This window comes from Indicator indicator, chromosome 5 (assembly GCF_027791375.1).
Source record: "Indicator indicator isolate 239-I01 chromosome 5, UM_Iind_1.1, whole genome shotgun sequence".
Taxonomy (NCBI): Eukaryota; Metazoa; Chordata; class Aves; order Piciformes; family Indicatoridae; genus Indicator; species Indicator indicator.
In genome coordinates, this window is record NC_072014.1 from 32,673,367 (window position 1) to 32,692,718 (window position 19,352).

General features: G+C 40.1%; 1 protein-coding gene across 1 annotated transcript; it reads right to left on the reverse strand.

The window, feature by feature from the left end:
- Positions 1 to 2,496: 2,496 nt before the first annotated feature.
- On the reverse strand, positions 2,497 to 17,879 carry LMLN (leishmanolysin like peptidase). The gene is made up of 17 exons (XM_054381254.1): positions 17,721 to 17,879; positions 17,275 to 17,372; positions 17,153 to 17,183; positions 16,553 to 16,635; positions 15,155 to 15,272; positions 13,521 to 13,699; positions 12,750 to 12,855; positions 12,423 to 12,517; positions 11,474 to 11,591; positions 10,132 to 10,239; positions 8,423 to 8,499; positions 7,722 to 7,832; positions 7,160 to 7,292; positions 6,059 to 6,218; positions 5,089 to 5,219; positions 4,188 to 4,398; positions 2,497 to 2,591 (listed from the first exon to the last, which is right to left on the reverse strand). The coding sequence occupies exons 1-17, from the start codon at positions 17,877 to 17,879 to the stop codon at positions 2,497 to 2,499; spliced, it is 2,013 nt and encodes a 670-aa protein (XP_054237229.1).
- Between the last annotated feature and the right edge of the window lie 1,473 nt (positions 17,880 to 19,352).

Below are 19,352 nucleotides of genomic sequence, written 5' to 3' on the forward strand. Positions count from 1 at the left end.
GTTACAACTGAAATCTCAGATTGTTAAGGCAGCAATAGTTTTACTTCACTGTATTCACAGATGCAGCTACTCAGCAGGTACTGGTAAGCCTGACCACAAGAGCTCTGACAGGCAGACAGATTCTTCCCTGTAGGTACAAAGCACTACAGTCTCTTTCTTTAATTAATGCATACAAGTCAGAAGCAGGTAAGCATCGACTTCAAGCCATCTTTCAGTTAATAGGAAGAGAGAACAGAAGAAAAGCCCTCAAGATAAACAACTGTGTAGAAGATAAAAATATTCACTTAAATATGACAAATCTTACACACAGACAGACTACCATATCAAATACTGAGTACAATAAATTAACACCAGTAAAAAAATTTTAACAGTTATAAAGTTCAACCAGAAAGTTCAGACAGTGCAAGTATTTCACAGTAAGAAAAAATAACCAATAATTTCTTTTCAAGTATCAAAAGCATTGTTGTTGAGTGATACCTTTCAAACTGTATTATTGCATGACAGACAAAAAATACAATATCAGCCTCTGGCACCCAAGATGTATTCTCAAATCTTCATGTTTTCAAGGAATCATTTTACACTGACTGTTGATTGTGCATATATTAAAATAATTAGTGTTCACTTATTAATCTGAGTGTTTCTTAACTGGAACTCATACATATTTTTTAAACCATTTGATTCCTAATTTGTATTGCTTCTCAGAAACACCTACTTAAGGCTAGTCTAGGCCCTGTATAATTCAAAGTAAACTTAACCTGCAGCTAAGATGGGGAACTAGCCTAGTGCAAGGTGTTCTCTCAACTGTGATGCCTTCAGTTTTAGGTTGCAGCTTATTCACCTCAGCAGTGTCATAAAAATTTCTCTCAATAAGTAAAAAAAAAACAAAAAAAAAACAAATCCAGTAGGCACAAAGATTTCCTTACAACTACAATGGAAGTCCTAATATTAAGTTTAATTGCAGCTAAATAAATTTTACTTCACATCCCTTCCATCCCCCTACCTTTAATTTTAGAAAGGGATCTAGTCACTGACAATTCTAACATCACAGCACATTTAAGAAGCAGAGTAACACCTTTTGCCCTATATTTGCACTTTTTTTTTGTGCAGTGGGCACATCTGCTCCCTGAAGTTTCGTACTTTTCCAAGAATGAAAACTATCCTAACAGGACAGAATATGGACTGGACCACATAAGAGTTTCTTTTACTCTGAACAGGATTATTTTTAACACACTATAGAGTCAGGAACAAACAAAAACATCCTTCAAAGTGTCCTATACAGCAGCTAGACAGATTTTGCTCATTTCCTTTCTCTTACATATTTTGTCTATCAACTGATTAATTTTGTACCAAGGCATACCCCCTCTTGTGGTTCAAAAATGTCTCATTCTCAACTTACTACAAATACTCAAATAATCCATAATACGTCCAAGTAAAAGTAAAACAAACAAAACAAAAGCCAAACCAGAAACAGACAGATCAGAGTTCCTTTCTTCTTTTTTATCACATTCAATATAGTTTTTGGTCTAGAGAAGTCAATATAGTCCTGTAAGATTCTAGCTGCCATTGCTACTCATTTCCTCTTTTACAAAAAAAGTGGGAACAGCTGCATTTGTATCTATTTAAAAAATAGTAATACCATTATTTAAGAAACAAACCAGCAGAGTGAAAAATAATCAGAAATCCTATCCCAATTTTACAAACTGGGTGTCAGCACTGAAATGCATCTACCTAACAAATGACTCTGAGAATATTAAATTTCACAGTAGAACTGGCACATCCTAATGACAATGGGATTTCTAGACAGTTGCCTTGGTTACCAGTCTGATATTCAGCTTTGATCATGTAGGAGGTTTAAGTGAACCCCAAGAATTAGCCACTTCACCATAAACTAGTATGAATTCTGGGAAGTCCCAAAGCTGCAGAATCCAGTTGTGGAGACAACTGCCACCCACTGGTCTGTCCCATTACATTTTTGCTTTCCCCCATAAACTGCAAGAATTGACAAAACAAACAAATCCATGATTCCAACACCTGTTTAGGCCTGGGTTATTAGCAGTGATGACAATGGATTTTCACATGGCTTTTGATGAAACCACTGAGGTATATTTCCAGTTTGAGGATCCTTTGCTACTAGTCACAATAAAACAACCCTCAGCTGTGTTACAGAAGAGTTCTCATGTCAAATCTCGACCAAGTTGCCAGGTAGTCAACACGGTTGGCATAGCAGATCTTGTTACTGCATCAAAACAATCAAAGCTTGCAATTCAGGAAGATACTGGCACTTACTAAGATGACAAGGGGAATTTTCCTCCTCTCAAGCTCTGGCTGCTTTTGTCAGTACCTTCTCAACTACTGTCTGCACCAATACCTGCCAGGAGAGATGAGGCTTGGCAGAAGAAAGATGCCTGCAGAGACAAGAACCTCCGAGTTCCACAATAAGGAGTGCAATATGGTGGTTATAGCATCTTGGCATATCTTCTTGCCCCATGCTTAACTCTATGCGCAGAGAAATAATCCTGTTAGCAGGGGAATTAAATTAGCCATCAAGAGCCAAAGGGTTACAACCAGGCTAGATGAGCAGGAGCATAAGTCTGAAAAAAAAAACAAACAAAACAAAACACCACAAAGCTTATACATTTTATCTTTAAAGAGATGATGGAATAACAAAGAACACTAAATATCATCAAACACACCAAACAGTGCAGTAATTGGCACTGATTCATCCTAGCTTCCACAGCTCAGAATTCAAACCAACCAAATTACACATTTACTGCCTTTACAATTAAACAAATGTCTGTGTTCTTTCACTAAGATTGATTAGGATTTCAAATGAGAAAAATATATCAGTATGGCAAGAAAAAAAGCAGGCAGTTCCCTATGACATGACTGAGGAGAAGCAGCATCTCAAAACCAAAGACTCTCCGAATGCTGTTTTGTTAACACTTTTTATCCATATGGCTGAAGTCACTTAAAAACCCAAGCCACAAAACACCAAGCTGAAAAGGAAAGGGAGGAGAAAAAATTTAAAAAATGAGGGAGAAACCCAAATACATGAATCAGGGAGTTTGTCCATATGGTAGCTGATCACACAGGCATGAGGTGTAAGAAAACATAAATGTCACTTTGCACAGTAAAAGCAATTATATATATAATACATGTGTGTGTATACAAATTATATCTCTATATATAATATTTTAGATATATAGTATATATATCATGTGTATGTATAATATGTCTATTATATAGTGTCTATTTTATATATATACATGTATTTTACATATTTTTACATTCTACATATATTTATATGTAAAAATATAAACTACATATACACAAACCCCTGTATGAGAAACACCAAGCATGAGTTCAAATAGCCACTAGAAAATGTGAATCTCCTTAGTTACAGCTCTCTCATTCTAAAAATCTAACCTATAGGACTCATTACACCAACCACTGAAATGTTGCCATCTCTGAGACAAAAAAAAAACCCAAGTGCACCACTTTGAAAAAAAAAATCACAAAAGAAAACAAGAACTGAGGGAGCAAGCAAACAAAACAGGTTTATTTTTTCCTTGAAACCTGCAGCATAGACAGCACATCCAACTGTTAAAGAACTGGTTAAAGGCTTAAAAACAAGCCACTAGTGCAAAGCACTACAGACTGTTCTCTTCCATCAATTTCCTTTTTTAGAAAGCCATCTGTTCTTGACAAAACATTAACTGGTAGTCAGTGAATTAAGCTTTTCTTCCTCCCTCAAAAAGAAAACTGACACCCATCTCTCACGGTCTGGGTTACAGTATTAACCTTGTGAACAGGAAGTTCTACAAGTGAGGACTCTCTTTCCACCAAAGTGATGGCTTTGGAGGTTATAATAAGGATATGACCTTTAAAACACAGATCAGATTTTCTGGAGAGTTGCTAGGCTAAAGCTAGATTTCTGGGACAATTACCAGGAGATGTGACACGAAGTAGTTATGTTTCAGATGTATTTCTGGCATATGCTGGCAACTCTCCTGCACGACGGCAGAGCAAAAAGCAAGGCACCTTTGCCATCTTCAACTTCTACAAATTAGGATCTTAGAACAGTCAGGGCATGGCTCTCTTTTCCTGTTCCCTGACAGTCAGAGCTGACACAAACCTTCAGAGCTTCCAGATGTTTAATATTCACTTCAGCAAATAAGGCAACTCACCGATTGGTGCAGCTCTTGTTAAGTTAGCAGCTGGAGGATCCCGCTCAGGGGGGCAGGAGTCACAGAAGTCCCAACAGGCTGGGCAAATCAGGTTGCCAACATGTACCCAGCCATTCATCTGAATGCTCACAGTTAATACCTGACCTGAGCGGCTGCATAAGTACACAGTGTCCTTGACCCAGACCTGCAGCCCTTGTAGAGAACAAGAAACCTGAAAATAAAAGAATAGAAGTCAAGTCTGCATAATCATTTATCAGAGAAATGGGTTCTGGGGTGGTGAAGCTCCGTCAAGAATACTACATTCAGTAAACACCTGGCATTAGAGCACAGATTAACTGCAGGTATTTTAGTGCACTCAGAGCAACTACTAGGTTCAAGAAGCACTGACTGTACTCTTTTCATGCAGTTAAGCAGCTAATCAACTGAGAACAAGTAAAATTCAGCTTCTGCTAATGATTACTTTTTTAGACTGACACCTTTAATGAGATAGATAGTGGGGATAATGAAAAATAAGTGATATGTTCACAGTGCTTTCCACTTTAAAAAAAACCCAGGGTGACTAATTAAGCTTCAACAGCAAAAGATTCCAATATAACTACTGCTGCTTAGGTGTGGAGAAAGTGTCGCAGGGGTAAAGCAGATGAAGTCTCCAGCAAGACTGGAAGTAACACACAAGCCATTCCAGCAGTCACATACTTAACTCAATGCATGGTCTAAACCACAGGATTATGACTGGAAGATAACTTATTTTCAAAGCAAATCACACAATCTAGTGATGTAAGGCAGAGATGATCATGTACAGTGTCCAGGTGCAAAGCTCTAACAATCACAGCCTACGTTTTCTACCTGACTTTTCCCTCTAGTGTTATTGAAAAAAACTAAAAATTCAACATATACTTACTTGATAACATCCACTACCCCAGTCAGGGTAACTGAGTTTCCTCCTGCACTGTTCCATGACAAAAGCAGATTTCTGAATGAGACACACAGAGTTTGGTCCGTATTTCTCAGCACCATAGTTTTTGGTAGGCTCTAAGGTAGCAACAAAAAAAAAAGAAAAAAAAGTGAATTGCAACTTACTAGAGGAACAGAAAATCCACTTAATATGCTATAATTAGCCAATTCAAGGCTTACTTTCAGAACCTTTTAGACCATTAATCTTCACCAGTTTGCGAATCATGCTGTCTTGAATAAAAAGTGTGAAGAAAGCCAAGATAAATAACAACGAAAAAAGAAAAGCCCAACATACAAGCAAAAAAAAAAAAAAAAAAAAAAGGGCAAGCCCAACACAAAACATCCAAGCACTTTAAAGCAGAACTATGTGGATATGTTTGCCCTCAGGGAGTGCTAGCTGACTGCTGGCTTGAGAACAGAGGGTGTTCGTTAGTTTGGTTTTGAGACAAATGTATAGCCAGGCAATATTCTACAGCACTCTGGAGCTCTGCAATACTGAGCATTCATGCATTACCCTAGGAGACAAGCCCATGTCCTGGTAATTTGCAAAGCTCCTTGCCTTGGCCAAAACAAACAAACAAAACCACAGGACCAACCTATGAAGGTGGAAAGTGGAATTATTTTTAACAGACTCAAGAAACAACCAACTGACCCAACCTCACCCTTTGCCTTGCATTTAGATAATTTGGAGTTATTTTCTGTTCAGCTCTTATGCGATTCTTCTATAAGATGTGAGTGCTTGCTTCCTATGTGTGTACAAGGGAGTTGTGCTGTGCTGCTCACCCCAGTGCAGCTTTTACACAGCTAGTAGTGTAGAACTAATTTCACATGCAATTAGTTTGGGTATATAGCAAGCCCATTCCAGATTCAGAAATATACAGTCTGTTAAATAACCATATGAAGAACTGAAAACTGACCTGGCTGGTTTTCAATTATTCTGCAGTCTGAGCTGCGTTGAAATTCGCCACTTAAATGCCAGCTGAATTCTTGACTAAAGGGACAGTAGTCAGCAATTTCTACTGAGCCACCATAGTAAGGCAGCTCTTCTGCAGGTACTCCATTAAGATTGTCAAAATACTGTAAAGCAAAATATGAAGTGAAGCAGTTTGTGCAAAGACAAGTGTGCAGCTGTTTTTAAATAGAACCAATTGCTACAGCTGTAAGAACATCAACCACTGCCACTCAGGAATGTTATTAACAGCCACAAAGCAGATAAGGCACAAGTATTTAAGAATACAAAAACGATGCTGAGAGATTTACATTTGCATATGTCACTCCCTACCCCTTCCCCTGCCCCTCCTTTGCAATCACAGCATCCTCTGGGATGAAGCAGAACAAATTTCACAGTGTGCAGGAACACAGGCCACCAGACTGAGAAGACTGAAGGAGGATCTTATCAATGCTTAGAAATACTTAAAGGGTGGGTGTCAGGAGGATGGGGCCAGCCTTTTTTCAGTGGTGCCAAGTGACAGGACAAGAGGTAATGGGCACAAACTTGGGAAGTTTCATCTAAGCATGCGATGGAACTTCTTCATGTTGAGGACGGTGAAGCACTGGAACAGGCTGCCCAGAGAGATGGTGGAGTTCCTGTCTCTTGAGTCATTCACAGCTCATCTGGATGCTGTCCTGTGCAACCTGCTCTAAGTGAGCCTGCTCTGGCAGCAGGGTTGGACTAGATCTCCAGAGGTCCTTTCCAACGTCTATCATTCCATGATTCCATGACTGGGTAAAGAAATGCCCCCAACAAACATTCTGGTGGACTTGTGTTATACTGCAATGTTTCCACATGATATTTAATTGGATGGCTAAGTGGCATGCTTATTGTTTTATTAAAGATCACAAAGTTTGTTTTTCCAGCCTCTAAAACTCCTTATAATAAACTAATCCAACATTTTTCACAGTGTCTAATCTCAGCTACTAGTTCAGAAGAAAAGAAAAAAAAAAGAAACAAGTGTGATCACTGGGCTGTAAAGTACAACAATAAAAACCAGTTATTTGGAAAGTAAGATCCATTATACCTGATATTCCTGAGGTAACTGCTTTGGAAACTTCTGTAAGTTGCACACTGCTACTGCTCTTTGGTCCTGCCTGCAGGTTAACTGCAAAGGATTGCTCCTCAAAGTGTCGCAGTATGGACTGATTAATTGCCTCCTGAAAAAGAAATAAAGACAAAAAAATAGATTAAAAATCACATGAGATCACTTTAACCCCTTCTCATAATTTAACAGACTGTCAGGACTGTCTGTTCCAGTGCATTTCTAATTCAAAGGGACAAAATGTAAGAAAGCAAACACTTTTAGATCAAGTCCCTCCCCTCCTCTCTAAGCAGAGCCCTCTTATAGGGTAAATGCATTCCACACCCTAAGATGTTTAGCTCTGTGTTTATTGAGTGGGTTGCTTCTGCTCTTAGTACACCTGGTGTGCTCCTGCCTGGCTGCATTCTGAAGGTACTCAGGACAGCATTCCTCGTTAGCCTGTGTTTACCTCCATTTCTTTCTACTGAGTTGCATTTGAAGGATAAATGTAAGCAAGCATCAGGCCACCTTCCGCATTTTTTTTTTTTAAAGATTGTATTCTTACTTTTTTCTCTTTTGGTCGATCCAGAATTTACAGCTCTTCATGACAAAGTCACAGCCTTTATTGCGTCCCCAGTCTAATTTCTCTGCCATGCTGTAATTTGCTTTATACCAGCTGCAAAGGTATTTTGAAATGGGAATAGAGTTACTTCAAAACTCAGTGTTCTGATTAATGAAACAGCAATTCAAAGAACTTCATACTGTGCCTTAAGGGCATTCAAATGGAGAAAAGGAAAAATTGGATCACTTTCTGCCTATAACAAAATCGATTACAATTTCACTATTTTGCGAGTCACAATTAACTAAATTTTAATGTTTATTTGTTCAACAGTGATGCATCATGACCTGCAAAGGAACAATGCATACAGAAAGATGAAGTTTTAGACAATTTATGCTTTCTAAGTGCAACAAGAACTAAAAAAATAGTATTTACTACATGAAACAGAAAATATATTAAGAAAAAAGCAAACAGACACTGCAAACAGTACTAGGCATTGCCATGCATTTTTTTAAGGCTAGATTAAAAATGGATGGGTTTTCAAATGCACAAAGAAAAATTAACATACCAGGTATAACTCCTTGTCTAGTGTAATGCAAATTATGCCAATTAATGTTGCAGTAGATAATAAATTCCAAATAAAACCAGGTACAATGAAAAACAAACAGTAATTAACAAAAAAGCACCCCATTCTTATTAACTCTTACCCTGTGTCTTCCATTAATGCTAAGGTGATCCTGGAAAAGACTCGATTCTGTGTGTGGGATCCAGTCATTGCTTCATTCTGAAAGTTAACAGTTACTATCAGCAAGCCACTCAAAAACATTTTTGTAAGAAAATACTTTTTATAAAAAAAAAAAATTATTTCCAGTACTTTCTTACTATTGACAACCAAACTCCAATCTCTTATGAAAGGGATCAAAAGTAGAACTCCTTTCCCCACCTGCTCCAGCCTTCAAAGCTTCAGCATTCTAAAAGCCAGAAAGCTCATTCCAAACTCCAGCTTAACCTCACTCATCTCCAGTGTGTACTCAGCTTTTCTTTAGGTAAAATAAAACTCTTCCTTCTTCAAATGTATTTAGCAGGAATCACACCACAGCTTCTGTTTCCTTTTAGTAAGATGAAACCCAAGCTCATTTTAGTTTTCTTGTGCAAGATTGAATTTTAATTTTCCTAGAATTTCTAGTAGTCCTTTTCAGGAGCAAAGCACACAGGACATATGACTAAAGGAACACAGCACTTTCAAGGAGGCTTTATTAGTGCAGCATTGGAATAAAGAAGTTTTTATCAGCCTCAAAAAAGCAACTCCAGTCACTTTGGAGCTGCCTGATAATAACTGAAATGCCTTTTTCCTGCTCAGTCATTTCCATCTGATAAAGTCCAGGCTTACAGTAAAAGTCATTCAGCCTTAATTACACAACTTTGGGATTTCTATTACTGAACTTCATCTCATTTATATTATTTCTTCAAAACATGTAGTTTTCCAGCCTTCCTTCTCCACTTGTATGATTAGGAGGAGTTATTAGTCCTATGTTTGCAATCTCTACAACACTTAATGAGATCTGGATCAAGACCAAAAACAAACCATATGAGTTGCTTTCCAATTACAAACTTTCTCTGAAAAGGTGGAGAACAATCATCATCTCCTTTTTGTTAATCCTACTCAATCCTTACAATTATCCTCATTCTTATGGCAGCCTTTCCAGTTGTCTTTAACTTACTGTTCCACACCAAAGGTTAATGAAAAGCAGGAAAAACTAACCATTTTAGTCTGAAGAACATGTATTTTTCAAGATTACTTCCAGAAAAAGGTCTGTCCCGTAGCATTTCCCTTCATCTTTACTTCACTATATACAACAATAACTAGAAAGTGTATCTCTGCCAAAAAATGTCAACGAATGCAAAGTTATAAATAAAAATAAGCTTAAATGTCAAGAGGGAAATAAGCATTTCCTTGATCAGATGAAGGTCTAAAGCTGGCAAAAGCTAACCCCAGGGGACATGAATAAAGATGAAGTCAAGATAATGAATAGACAGAACGATCAAATATTTGTCAGATAAGAAGCAAAGAGTGACAAAGTTGAATTGACTCAAAAAGGAATAACCTTTTCTCTTAAAAAAAAGCAGCATTGTTTCTTAGAAGGGTAAATAGCAGGCAAAAGTAAGAGACCTTTTAGTTTTCTAGTAATCAGCTTATCTCAAACTCCTACCCTATGATTTACCAATAAGGTAAGAAGACTTATCCAGAAATTGGACATTGAAGTATTTGTAGTTTAGTACAGTTTGTGATAATCTCAGTGAGGTCTGATACACCTGCATTTTCAAGGCTCCAGTAGGCACTGCTACAAACCTACAAGTAAAGGCAGAAGGAGTAGGCACTTCCACATCCCCCTCCATCCCTAATACCAGCACTAACCTCCAACAACCTCTTTTCCCAGTGATTGAGCTCCGTACCCATGCCACCTTGATTTTCAAGCTCCATTCCCTCTAGAATTGGACAATTAAAATGTTTTCGAGCTTCTTCCTAGAAAGAAAACGTTTCAACACAAAACTCTCAGGATATCGAGACATATAACCAACTATACACAGACCTAGTGTTCTAGAAGTATCTTTAAAAACTACTGCAGCATTTCTTTTTCCATGCCATCTCATTTTCCTCCAAATGTAAAAAAAACACTTCTGCTGAGAAGCTAAGCCAGCAAGTACCCCAACACCAAATCTAGCAATCTATCTGCTTATTTCCTGGAAATAAATGATGGAAGAATAAATCAGAAAATGATTAGCTGAGAACAGTATGCACACACCAAAGGCCATATAAAAACAATGCCCCCATCCCAAAAATAATTTAGAAACACTACAACCCTGTTTCTGCCAAATGTTTCAGAGGAAAATCACTTTTCTGTGAGGAAGATGTATGTGCAACCCGGTTCTGCATGGGGAAGTATTTTCTGCAAAATATTTTTACACCTGAAGAGGCATCACAACAAAGCTGTGGTCTCAGAGTCAGGAGCTCAGCCTTTGCCAGTGTGGCACTACTCAGGAGCACTTTTAACACTCTGAACCTTTTGACCAGCACGGACAATTTTCAGAACAGTGGTAATTAAACCAAGTTTGTTCCACATTCTATTTTAGATATAAAACAAACAAAAAGATTACTCATGGCCAAATATAATTAACACTGTAACTTATTTCCAAAGCCAATTTATTAGCCTTAAGCATATGTTCTGTTGAAAGTGGGGGGTAGAGAATCAGAAGTGTAGGAAGCAAGAAAGATTTCCAAGAATACTTTTTACACATGGCAAAAATGTTAACTGTGTTATTTTTTTAATCAATACAATCAGAAAAATATTAAAAATATGTTTTTGAAGAGAAAAGTAGAAACTAGGGTGAACATAAAAATGGGAAAAGCAGTGACTATCTGTTAAGGCAACAGGACTAATAGGTGTGTAAGTCTGTAGGAAAGCATCTAAAGAGTAGAATTGTGGAATCTATTCAGCATCAGTTTTGCTTAACCTTTTATAATTTACATCCCAGTCTCTTGATTGCCTCTTGTGTTGACTTCCTTTTGGATACACCGTCTCAGCTAATTATATATAATTATCTAGTCTTAATTGCATAGTGTTTAGGCTACGTTTTCAGGGAAAGGGTATTTAATATTAGGATATTACTTCTTAAAGTATAATAAATATTTATGGCCTGAGAATGTGATGGTAACCCTGGCAAACAAAGTGTAGAAGTTGAAGTTAATCCACACTTACAACTACACGAGGCGTTATCAGGAGATGAACAGAGTGGCGCAGCATCTTGCCCTCACGGACATCCCATAACCTCACTGCCTTATGAACAACTTTATCACTCCACTGATACAAACCTAGACTGTGAGAAGGATGCTTTGGTTATAAATCTTGCCCACAAATACACACTACTGTGCAAAGATTTATCTCCATAGACAAACAGAATCACAGAATCATGAATAATCTTTGCACTTCCTCATGCTTTCTGAAGTTTAAATTCATCATGCAACAATTCTCCTTTGTAAAATATGCATTCATTACACACACAACTCTAATTTAGTAAGTCAGATAATTAAAAAAATTCCTGTAGACTCAAGACATATTTTCTACAGTTATCCAAAGTGTAAGAAATGAAATAAAAATCCTCAGAATTGCTATTATAAAAAGTTGAATAAAACCAAAAGCTTTCTACCTTTCCACCTCCATAAACCTCTAGAACATTTGTACAGTATGAACTAAATTAAGAAAAAAATTCAAACCATTCAACACATCAGAAAAATCAGGCAGCAGACTACACACATTGTCAGTTCTGCAAAGCTATAAAGTTTGAATGATGTATGTCTTAAAGGTGAATTGCACTGACAGTAGACACACCACAGAAAATATAAACCCTGACTTAGTAAGGTGCTCAGTGTGAGAATTTAAGCATGACTAGTCTGTATGTTTAATTTCAAGCCTCCTGGTAAAGGAAGTCTTGCTTTAGTTTGTAATGCACACGGATAAAACAATTGCATAATACAAATGTAAAGAAAGGCTAAAAAACCACTAACACACCAATGTTTGAACTTATTAAAGGCAAAGCATTCTAATAATGGAATCAAGTTGGATGTTTGACAGGCAAGAAAAAATGCTAAGAAGGCAACATGAAAACATCCTGCAATGGGAGTACCAGAGGCCCAAAAAATTAACATACCTCTCATTAAAAGCAGGGAGTCCATCTGCATATCTTGTTGTCAAAGGTTTTCCATCATCATCACGATAAAATGCAAACAGTCCAGCAGAGAAACCCTTCAAATTAAAAACCAAGCACACAGAAACCTTTGCTAAGACACTGGCAAAGTCAAATGCCAGTCAGTGTGAACGAGTTATCACAGGCACTTCAGGTGCCAGACTCCAAGGCAATTAACACACACAAGAGCTTTCCTCCACCACACATCATTCCCTTGCAACAACCAGGAGGTGTGTGAGGAAGCAAGTACAAATTTCAGGGAAATGAATTTTTTATGAAACCAACCCTTACCAATGCGTGGATAATCTCATGCTTCACTGTAGACAACATGCCAACAAATTCCTGAGCTTGTGTGGAAATCATATTGGGACACAAGTTAGCATATCCTGCAATTGGCCTGCAAGACAGTTTTTAAAATTAAAGTGTTTTCAGTAAAACAGTAGCAAATTCAAACCACATCCACTTGAAAAGGTAGAAGATTTTTTTTAAAGAAAATGGAGACTAATGTAAAGATAAGTTCTTCCAAATAATTTTCTCAATTGTTTACATAGTCTATTAGAAATACAGCAACCAGCTTATTGTTGAAGTGGGGAGGGAAGGGATTAGTCTTTATACTCAGCATTCTGCACTGATGTCACTGACAACAGTGGAAGAGATCTGAATTTTAGGTAAGACACTATAGAGGTAGAATGTGTCTGTTACAAGGACTACTACCAAACTAGAAGCAAGAGCCACATAAAGTAGGGCCTATTTGCATTCCATCTCCTTCAGATTTTTGAGATACGGCATTCACTTCAACAGAAACAAGATCTTGAGATAAAGTTCAGGCAAAAACAGTAGACAACTAGCAATGACTTAAATGCCTCAGCTCTGCAAGGTAAGCACTATTTCATGATTTTGTGGTCTTAGATACATACAGTGCTTGTCTATTTCAATAATGATTTCAACTTCGATACATTATACAACACAGGGAAACAATTAAACTCCACATCTACACAATCACAAACTAAATAAATCAAAAGTCTAATTAAAAACAGAGTTTGTACCAGATGGAACACTTGCCTGTCCATTTCAGCCTCCAGCTGGCAGTAGGCTGCATATGCAATGATGTTTTCATGGCCACACCTTTCAGTAGTGAGAGCACTAACGTAAAGTACAAAGTCAGCATCCCGAACCCCTTCCTGGTCAGGTAAGCCTGTGGGTCCGTAGTGCCATTCACTCTCATTGTACACCCTGCATTGCTTTGAAAACGTTCACATGGCACAATTAAAATATATAGTGGCACAATTAAAATATATATCAGCTATGACACAAACTTTGCATGACAAAATTCAGTCAGCTTGAGGCAAAGATTGAACCGCACAGTGGAAGATGAGGAAATTTGCTATGAAAACAGGAAACAAAACCGCAGCCAAGGAATAACTTTGAAATTGCCAGTTCTTTGATTTGTTAGACACTAAGGTAGCAGATTTTGAAAAAAAAAAGTGCCTGCCAAGCTGGATATCCTCAAATTAGCACCCTTCAATTTCCTACAAATTAAAAATTTTCTCTTACAGAAGGAGTATACATAAGTAGCAACCACATTTCACATGTAATCAATACTCTAGCTGAAACTTCAAGCTAAGAGAAAGAAAGAAATCTAACAGTCACATACTGTAGTTGAATAAAAAATTCATTCAAGGAAACAATATAGCTTTTCCTGTATCATGTTCCTGGTTCAGTGGATAACCTCTTTAAATGAGGTCTTAAAACAACAAAAATATATATTATTAATTCTGTGAAAATCTCATTGATCAAGGTGAATAACGCAGTAGCTAGCATCAATTCAACAAGCTTTGAATCTCATTCTCTCTGTACAGTTCATTGTAACTCAGGCTAACAGTCAACAGTCCAGTTGTACTTGGCTTTTGCTTTAATGTCAGAAACTATTGAAACTCCCACGGGACAGCAATGTGCCCTTGTGGCCAAAACAGACAATGGTATCCTGGGGTGCATCAAGAAAAGTGTGTCCAGCAGGCCTAGGGAGATTCTCTTTCCCCTCTACTCTGACCTGGTGAGACCACACCTGGAACACTGTATGCAGTTTTGGGCTCCCCAATTCAAGAGACAGGGATCTACTGGAGAGTCCAATGGAGAGCTATGAGGATGACTGAAGGACTGACATACCTCTCCTGTGAAGAAAGACTAAAAGAACTGGGGCTGTTTAGTCTTGAGAAGGGTGAGAGGGGATCTTATCAATGTCTGTAACTATTGGAGAGGTGGGTGTTAAGATGAAGGTACCAGTCTCTTTTTGGTGGTGCCCACTAACAGGACAAGGAACAACAGAAGTTCCACCTCAACAGGAGGAGACTCTTTACTGTGAGGGTGACAGAGCACTGGAACAGGCTGCCCAGAGAGAGTGTGGAGTCTCCTCTGGAGACTTTCAAAAACTGCCAGGGTGCGTTCCTGTATGTCCTGCCCTAGGTGACACTGCTCTGGCAGAGGGGCTGGACTAGATGGTCTTCAGAGGTCCCTTCCAACCCCTAATATTCTGTGATTCTATGATTCTAAGTCAAGCTCTTGTATTCTGTCACTGAAACTTAGTGATATCCTGCAAGCATGTCACTTGTGCACAGTTAACAGTATTAATGCTTCTGTTAATTTCACCAAACAATATTATTGCAAAGCCTAGGAATCATCTGAATGGCTTAGCTTACCTGGAGATGTTTCTCAGGAACTATAACCGGCCCACATCTTGTATGGTCTGCACAGGCTCCCCGGCAGTATCTGTGAGGGTCAGCTTTCCTCCTTAAATACTGGTTTGTGGCACACTGCCTTCAATCAAACATGAAAGACAGTCAGCACTGTTTTATTATTAAAAAGAAACTTTAGAATAGTCTTACAGCATCCAAAAACACTGCAGGACAAGTATCTAATGTTAACTTTCACAGTGAGGATTGTTAGTTAACCTGCTCTGGAGGACATAATGCTCAAGTCATTAATGGAATATGCATAGGTTCAATGAGAGATTAGGAACAGCTTATAAATAAGGGTACATATAAAAAGGAAACAGGCAGCACATATATCCTTTATCATCCCTGAAACAACAAATCACAGAATCATAGAATTGTTAGGGTTGAAAGGGACCTCAAGGATCATCTAGTTCCAAACCCACACCTCACACTACAGCAGGTTGCTCAGAGCCACATCTAGCTCCAGCCTGGCCTTAAAACCCTCCAGGGATGGGGCTTCCACCACCTCCCTCGGCTACCTGTTCCAGTGTGTGTCCCTGATGGTGAAGAGCTTCTTCCTAACATCCAGTCTGAATCTACCCACTTCTAGTTTTGCTCCATTCCCCCTAGTCCTATCTCTGACATCCTAAAAAGCCCCTCACCAGCTTTCTTGTAGGCCCTCTTAAGATACTGGAAGGCCACAATAAGGTCTCCTGAGAGCCTTCTCTTCTCCAGACTGAATAGTCACAACTCTTTCAGTCTGTCCTCATAGGAGAGGTGCTCCAGCCCTCTGATCATCCTCATGACCCTTCTCTGGACATGCTCTAGCACGTCCAGATCTTTCCTGTAATAGGGGCTCCAGAACTGGACACAGTACTCCAGGTGGGGTCTCACCAGAGCAGGTTAAGAGTGGGAGAATCACTTCCCTTGACCTGCTGGCTATGCAATGTAGATGTTGATCACAGAAGGCTGGCAGATTTGTGTATGCTCCCTGAACAGCATCTGCTACCACCACCGATAGGTCACTGGTCTGATTCAGGAGGGCATTTCTTACACTCCTATTCTGTTTTTATTTTAACTAAACCACACAAAAACATTAAAAAACAAACCAAACCACAACCACCACCACCACCAAAACCATCAGCAAAACCCAAAACCACCACTACCCAAAACCCGAACCTAACAACAAAACAACCAAAACCAATGAGAAAACCCACAAACACAAACAAGCAAACAAAACCCAAACAACACAAAAACCCACCCACAGAAAAACCCCCAACAATGACAACAACAAAAAAAGCAAATTAAAAAAAAAAACCACCACAATGTTAAATATCAAATGTATCGAATACAACAAGCAGCTTTCAACAAACTTTCACAAACCTGCTTAGTAATATAGTCCCTGTGGATTTGCGTACTTGGAAGGTCTTCTCCAAATAAGATACAGCTTGTGGAAAAAGCTTGTTCTGAACAGAAGGAAAAATAAAAGTCACCCAGTAGCAGTGCAGACATAACTCACATTAAAAGGGTTAACTACCACGTTACATGAAATTTGCTGTATGTTGTGGTACAGAGGAAATGTGGAAACCCAGACTTGCTAAGAAGTTCAACTGTTATCAAAATATTTGGGAAATGTTTTGTTTCAGTATTCCCATATTTTGCTATTGGAATGACAAAATGAGAAGGGAGCCAGCATTAATCTGAATTTACAGCTGAAAACTACAGCCTTTAAAACTTCAAAATATTTCTTACTGAAACATTTGCACCTTGGGATAGAGCAAAAAACTGCCGAACAACATTCAACAGAACACTGGAAACATTTGGAATGGAGACATACCCTGTACACAAAACCTTGGTTTCCTGGACTAGAGGGTGTGAAATTGCTTTGCTTCAAAGCTTTAGTTGAATTTGCCTTAAACATCATCCATGTTAATATGCACACAAAAAAAAAAGGGGAGAGAGTGCAGAACAAATACGACATACCTTTATAAGGTGTCTTTTCTCTGGTAGTAAGCTATATTTAAAAACAAAACATGTTAAGTTCTGGTTAATAGGGTTTCTATTCTCAGATGTGGAGAACAAAAAGGTTGTTGCGTTATACTCACTCCTCAACACTTCTGTCATACATAATCTTAATTCTTAGCTGTTGATCCACATTTCTCTTCAAGACATGATTTTCCTTTAGAGGAACTTGATAGACAACCTGGAAGGGAGAAAAAGAAACAAGACGCCAATCAGGCCACTCACCTAGGACGCCACACGAAGGCCTGTTCCCCACCCTTCACTCCTCATATGCCAGAGCCTCTTTCTGCCTGTTTTTCAGCAAAGCCCCCTCCCGCCCCCGTCCTCACACTCCGCCGCGCAGTCAGAAGCCGCCCCGCAGCCTCCCGCCGCCGTTATGAAAGTCAAGGACCACATCAAGGGGAATCCCGCTCAGCCCTAGTCCGTGACAGCTGTGTAGGGCATGGATCCAGTAAAGGGAGCGGGAAACGGAGGACCCGTTGCCCCCCAACCTCCGTCGCCGCCCGAGGACGCCCCGCCGCGGCCCCACCTCCTTGCCGCTGGGCACGCGATGATGACAGGACGAGAAAGAGGAAGGAGAAAGGGAGGCCGGGCGGCCACAGCCCAGCAACAGCAGCGCGGCGGTAAAAGCAGCAAGCCCGCAACACGGGTAAGACCAGGACCGCCGACCGCCCAGCTCAGCAGCCATCTTCGACTGGCCCTCCGCCGCGTCGCCATGGAGGCAGCGCCGGTGGAAGTGGTCTGCGCCAATAGGCGAGCGAGGAGCGCGGGAGAGGGTGGGACGGAGGCGAAGGGCACTGGTGATTGGACGCGGCTCGCTGAGGGGTGACGGGTGGGGCAGGCGGCGAGCCGGGGGTTGAGGGCAAGGTGAAGGATGGCGCGGGGCGGGACGGCAGGTGAAGGGAGGTGTTCTGTTCCTCTGCTCCGCTCTGGTGTGACCCCGCTTGCAGCACCGTATCCAGCTCTGCAGCCCCCAGCAGATGAAAGACATGGACCTGTTGGAGTGGGACCAGAGGACGCCACAAAAATGACCAAAGGACTGAAACACCTCTGCTATAAGGACAGGCTGAGAGTTGGAGTTGTTCAGCCTGGAGATGGCTTCCAGGCTTACTGTGACTTTTCAATACTTAGAATAGGCCTATAAGAAAGATGGGGACAATCTTCTTGCAACAAGCCAAGGACTGATAATTTTAAACTAAAAGAGGACTAGAAACAAGACATTTTTTACAGTGAGGGTGGTGAAGCACTGGCACAGGTTGCCCAGAGAAATTGCCCCATATCTGGAAACGTTCAAGGTCAGGCTGGAAGGGGCTCTGAGCAACCTGATTTAGTTGAAGGTGTCCCTACTGACTGAAGGGGGTTGGACTGGATGAGCTGTAAAGGTAATTTCCATCCCAAACTGTTCTGTGATTTTGCAAAGCAGCAATGCAGCACTTGCATGGTCAATGCAGCCATCTTCAGCTGAGCCTTCTGTGCAGTAGTGTGGGGCATGTGGGATAGGCAGCACTGTGCAGTGCTGGGCCGTGGCATGCTGCGGGGGTAGGGGGCAGTGTAACACTGTGCAGAGCAACGTGGGGCAATGCAGTTCTTTGTAACCCAGCCAGGTGCAGTGTGGCACAGTTCATGGAAGTGCACCAGTGTGGTGCAATCCTGTTAGGTCCATGGAATACAGTGCATCTCACTGCTGCATGAGATTCAGTGCACGGGGGCTCTGGCTGCCTGGCCCCTTTAAAAGCCAGTTTTGGGCTGGGACAACAGGTCCCCAGCTAACCAAAGCCAAAGCCCTCTTCCCCATGACCAAGCTCCTTGGCCCCAGGAATCCTGTGCCTTGAGGGCTTTGCTCCAGGATGAGAGTCTGAAATCTTATGAGCCCAGCACCCCACACTCCAGATGTGGGTCTGGGATTTTATTCTTCCTATTCCACATGGCCTTTTCCAGCTTTTTGGACCATAACCACTGTACAACAAAGCATACCCAAGTACAGAAACTAGTGAAGAAATTTGTACAGCCAGCACTGGGGATACAAGTTGTCAGGGTTTTTGCACTGCTTCATCTTGCAGCTCCTGCTGTTTTCCATGGCATTAAACTGTGCAGTCCATGCAAATAGAAAGTGGTGAGTCCCAGCTCACCATGCAGCTTGGTGACAGCAGAGTAAGAAGCC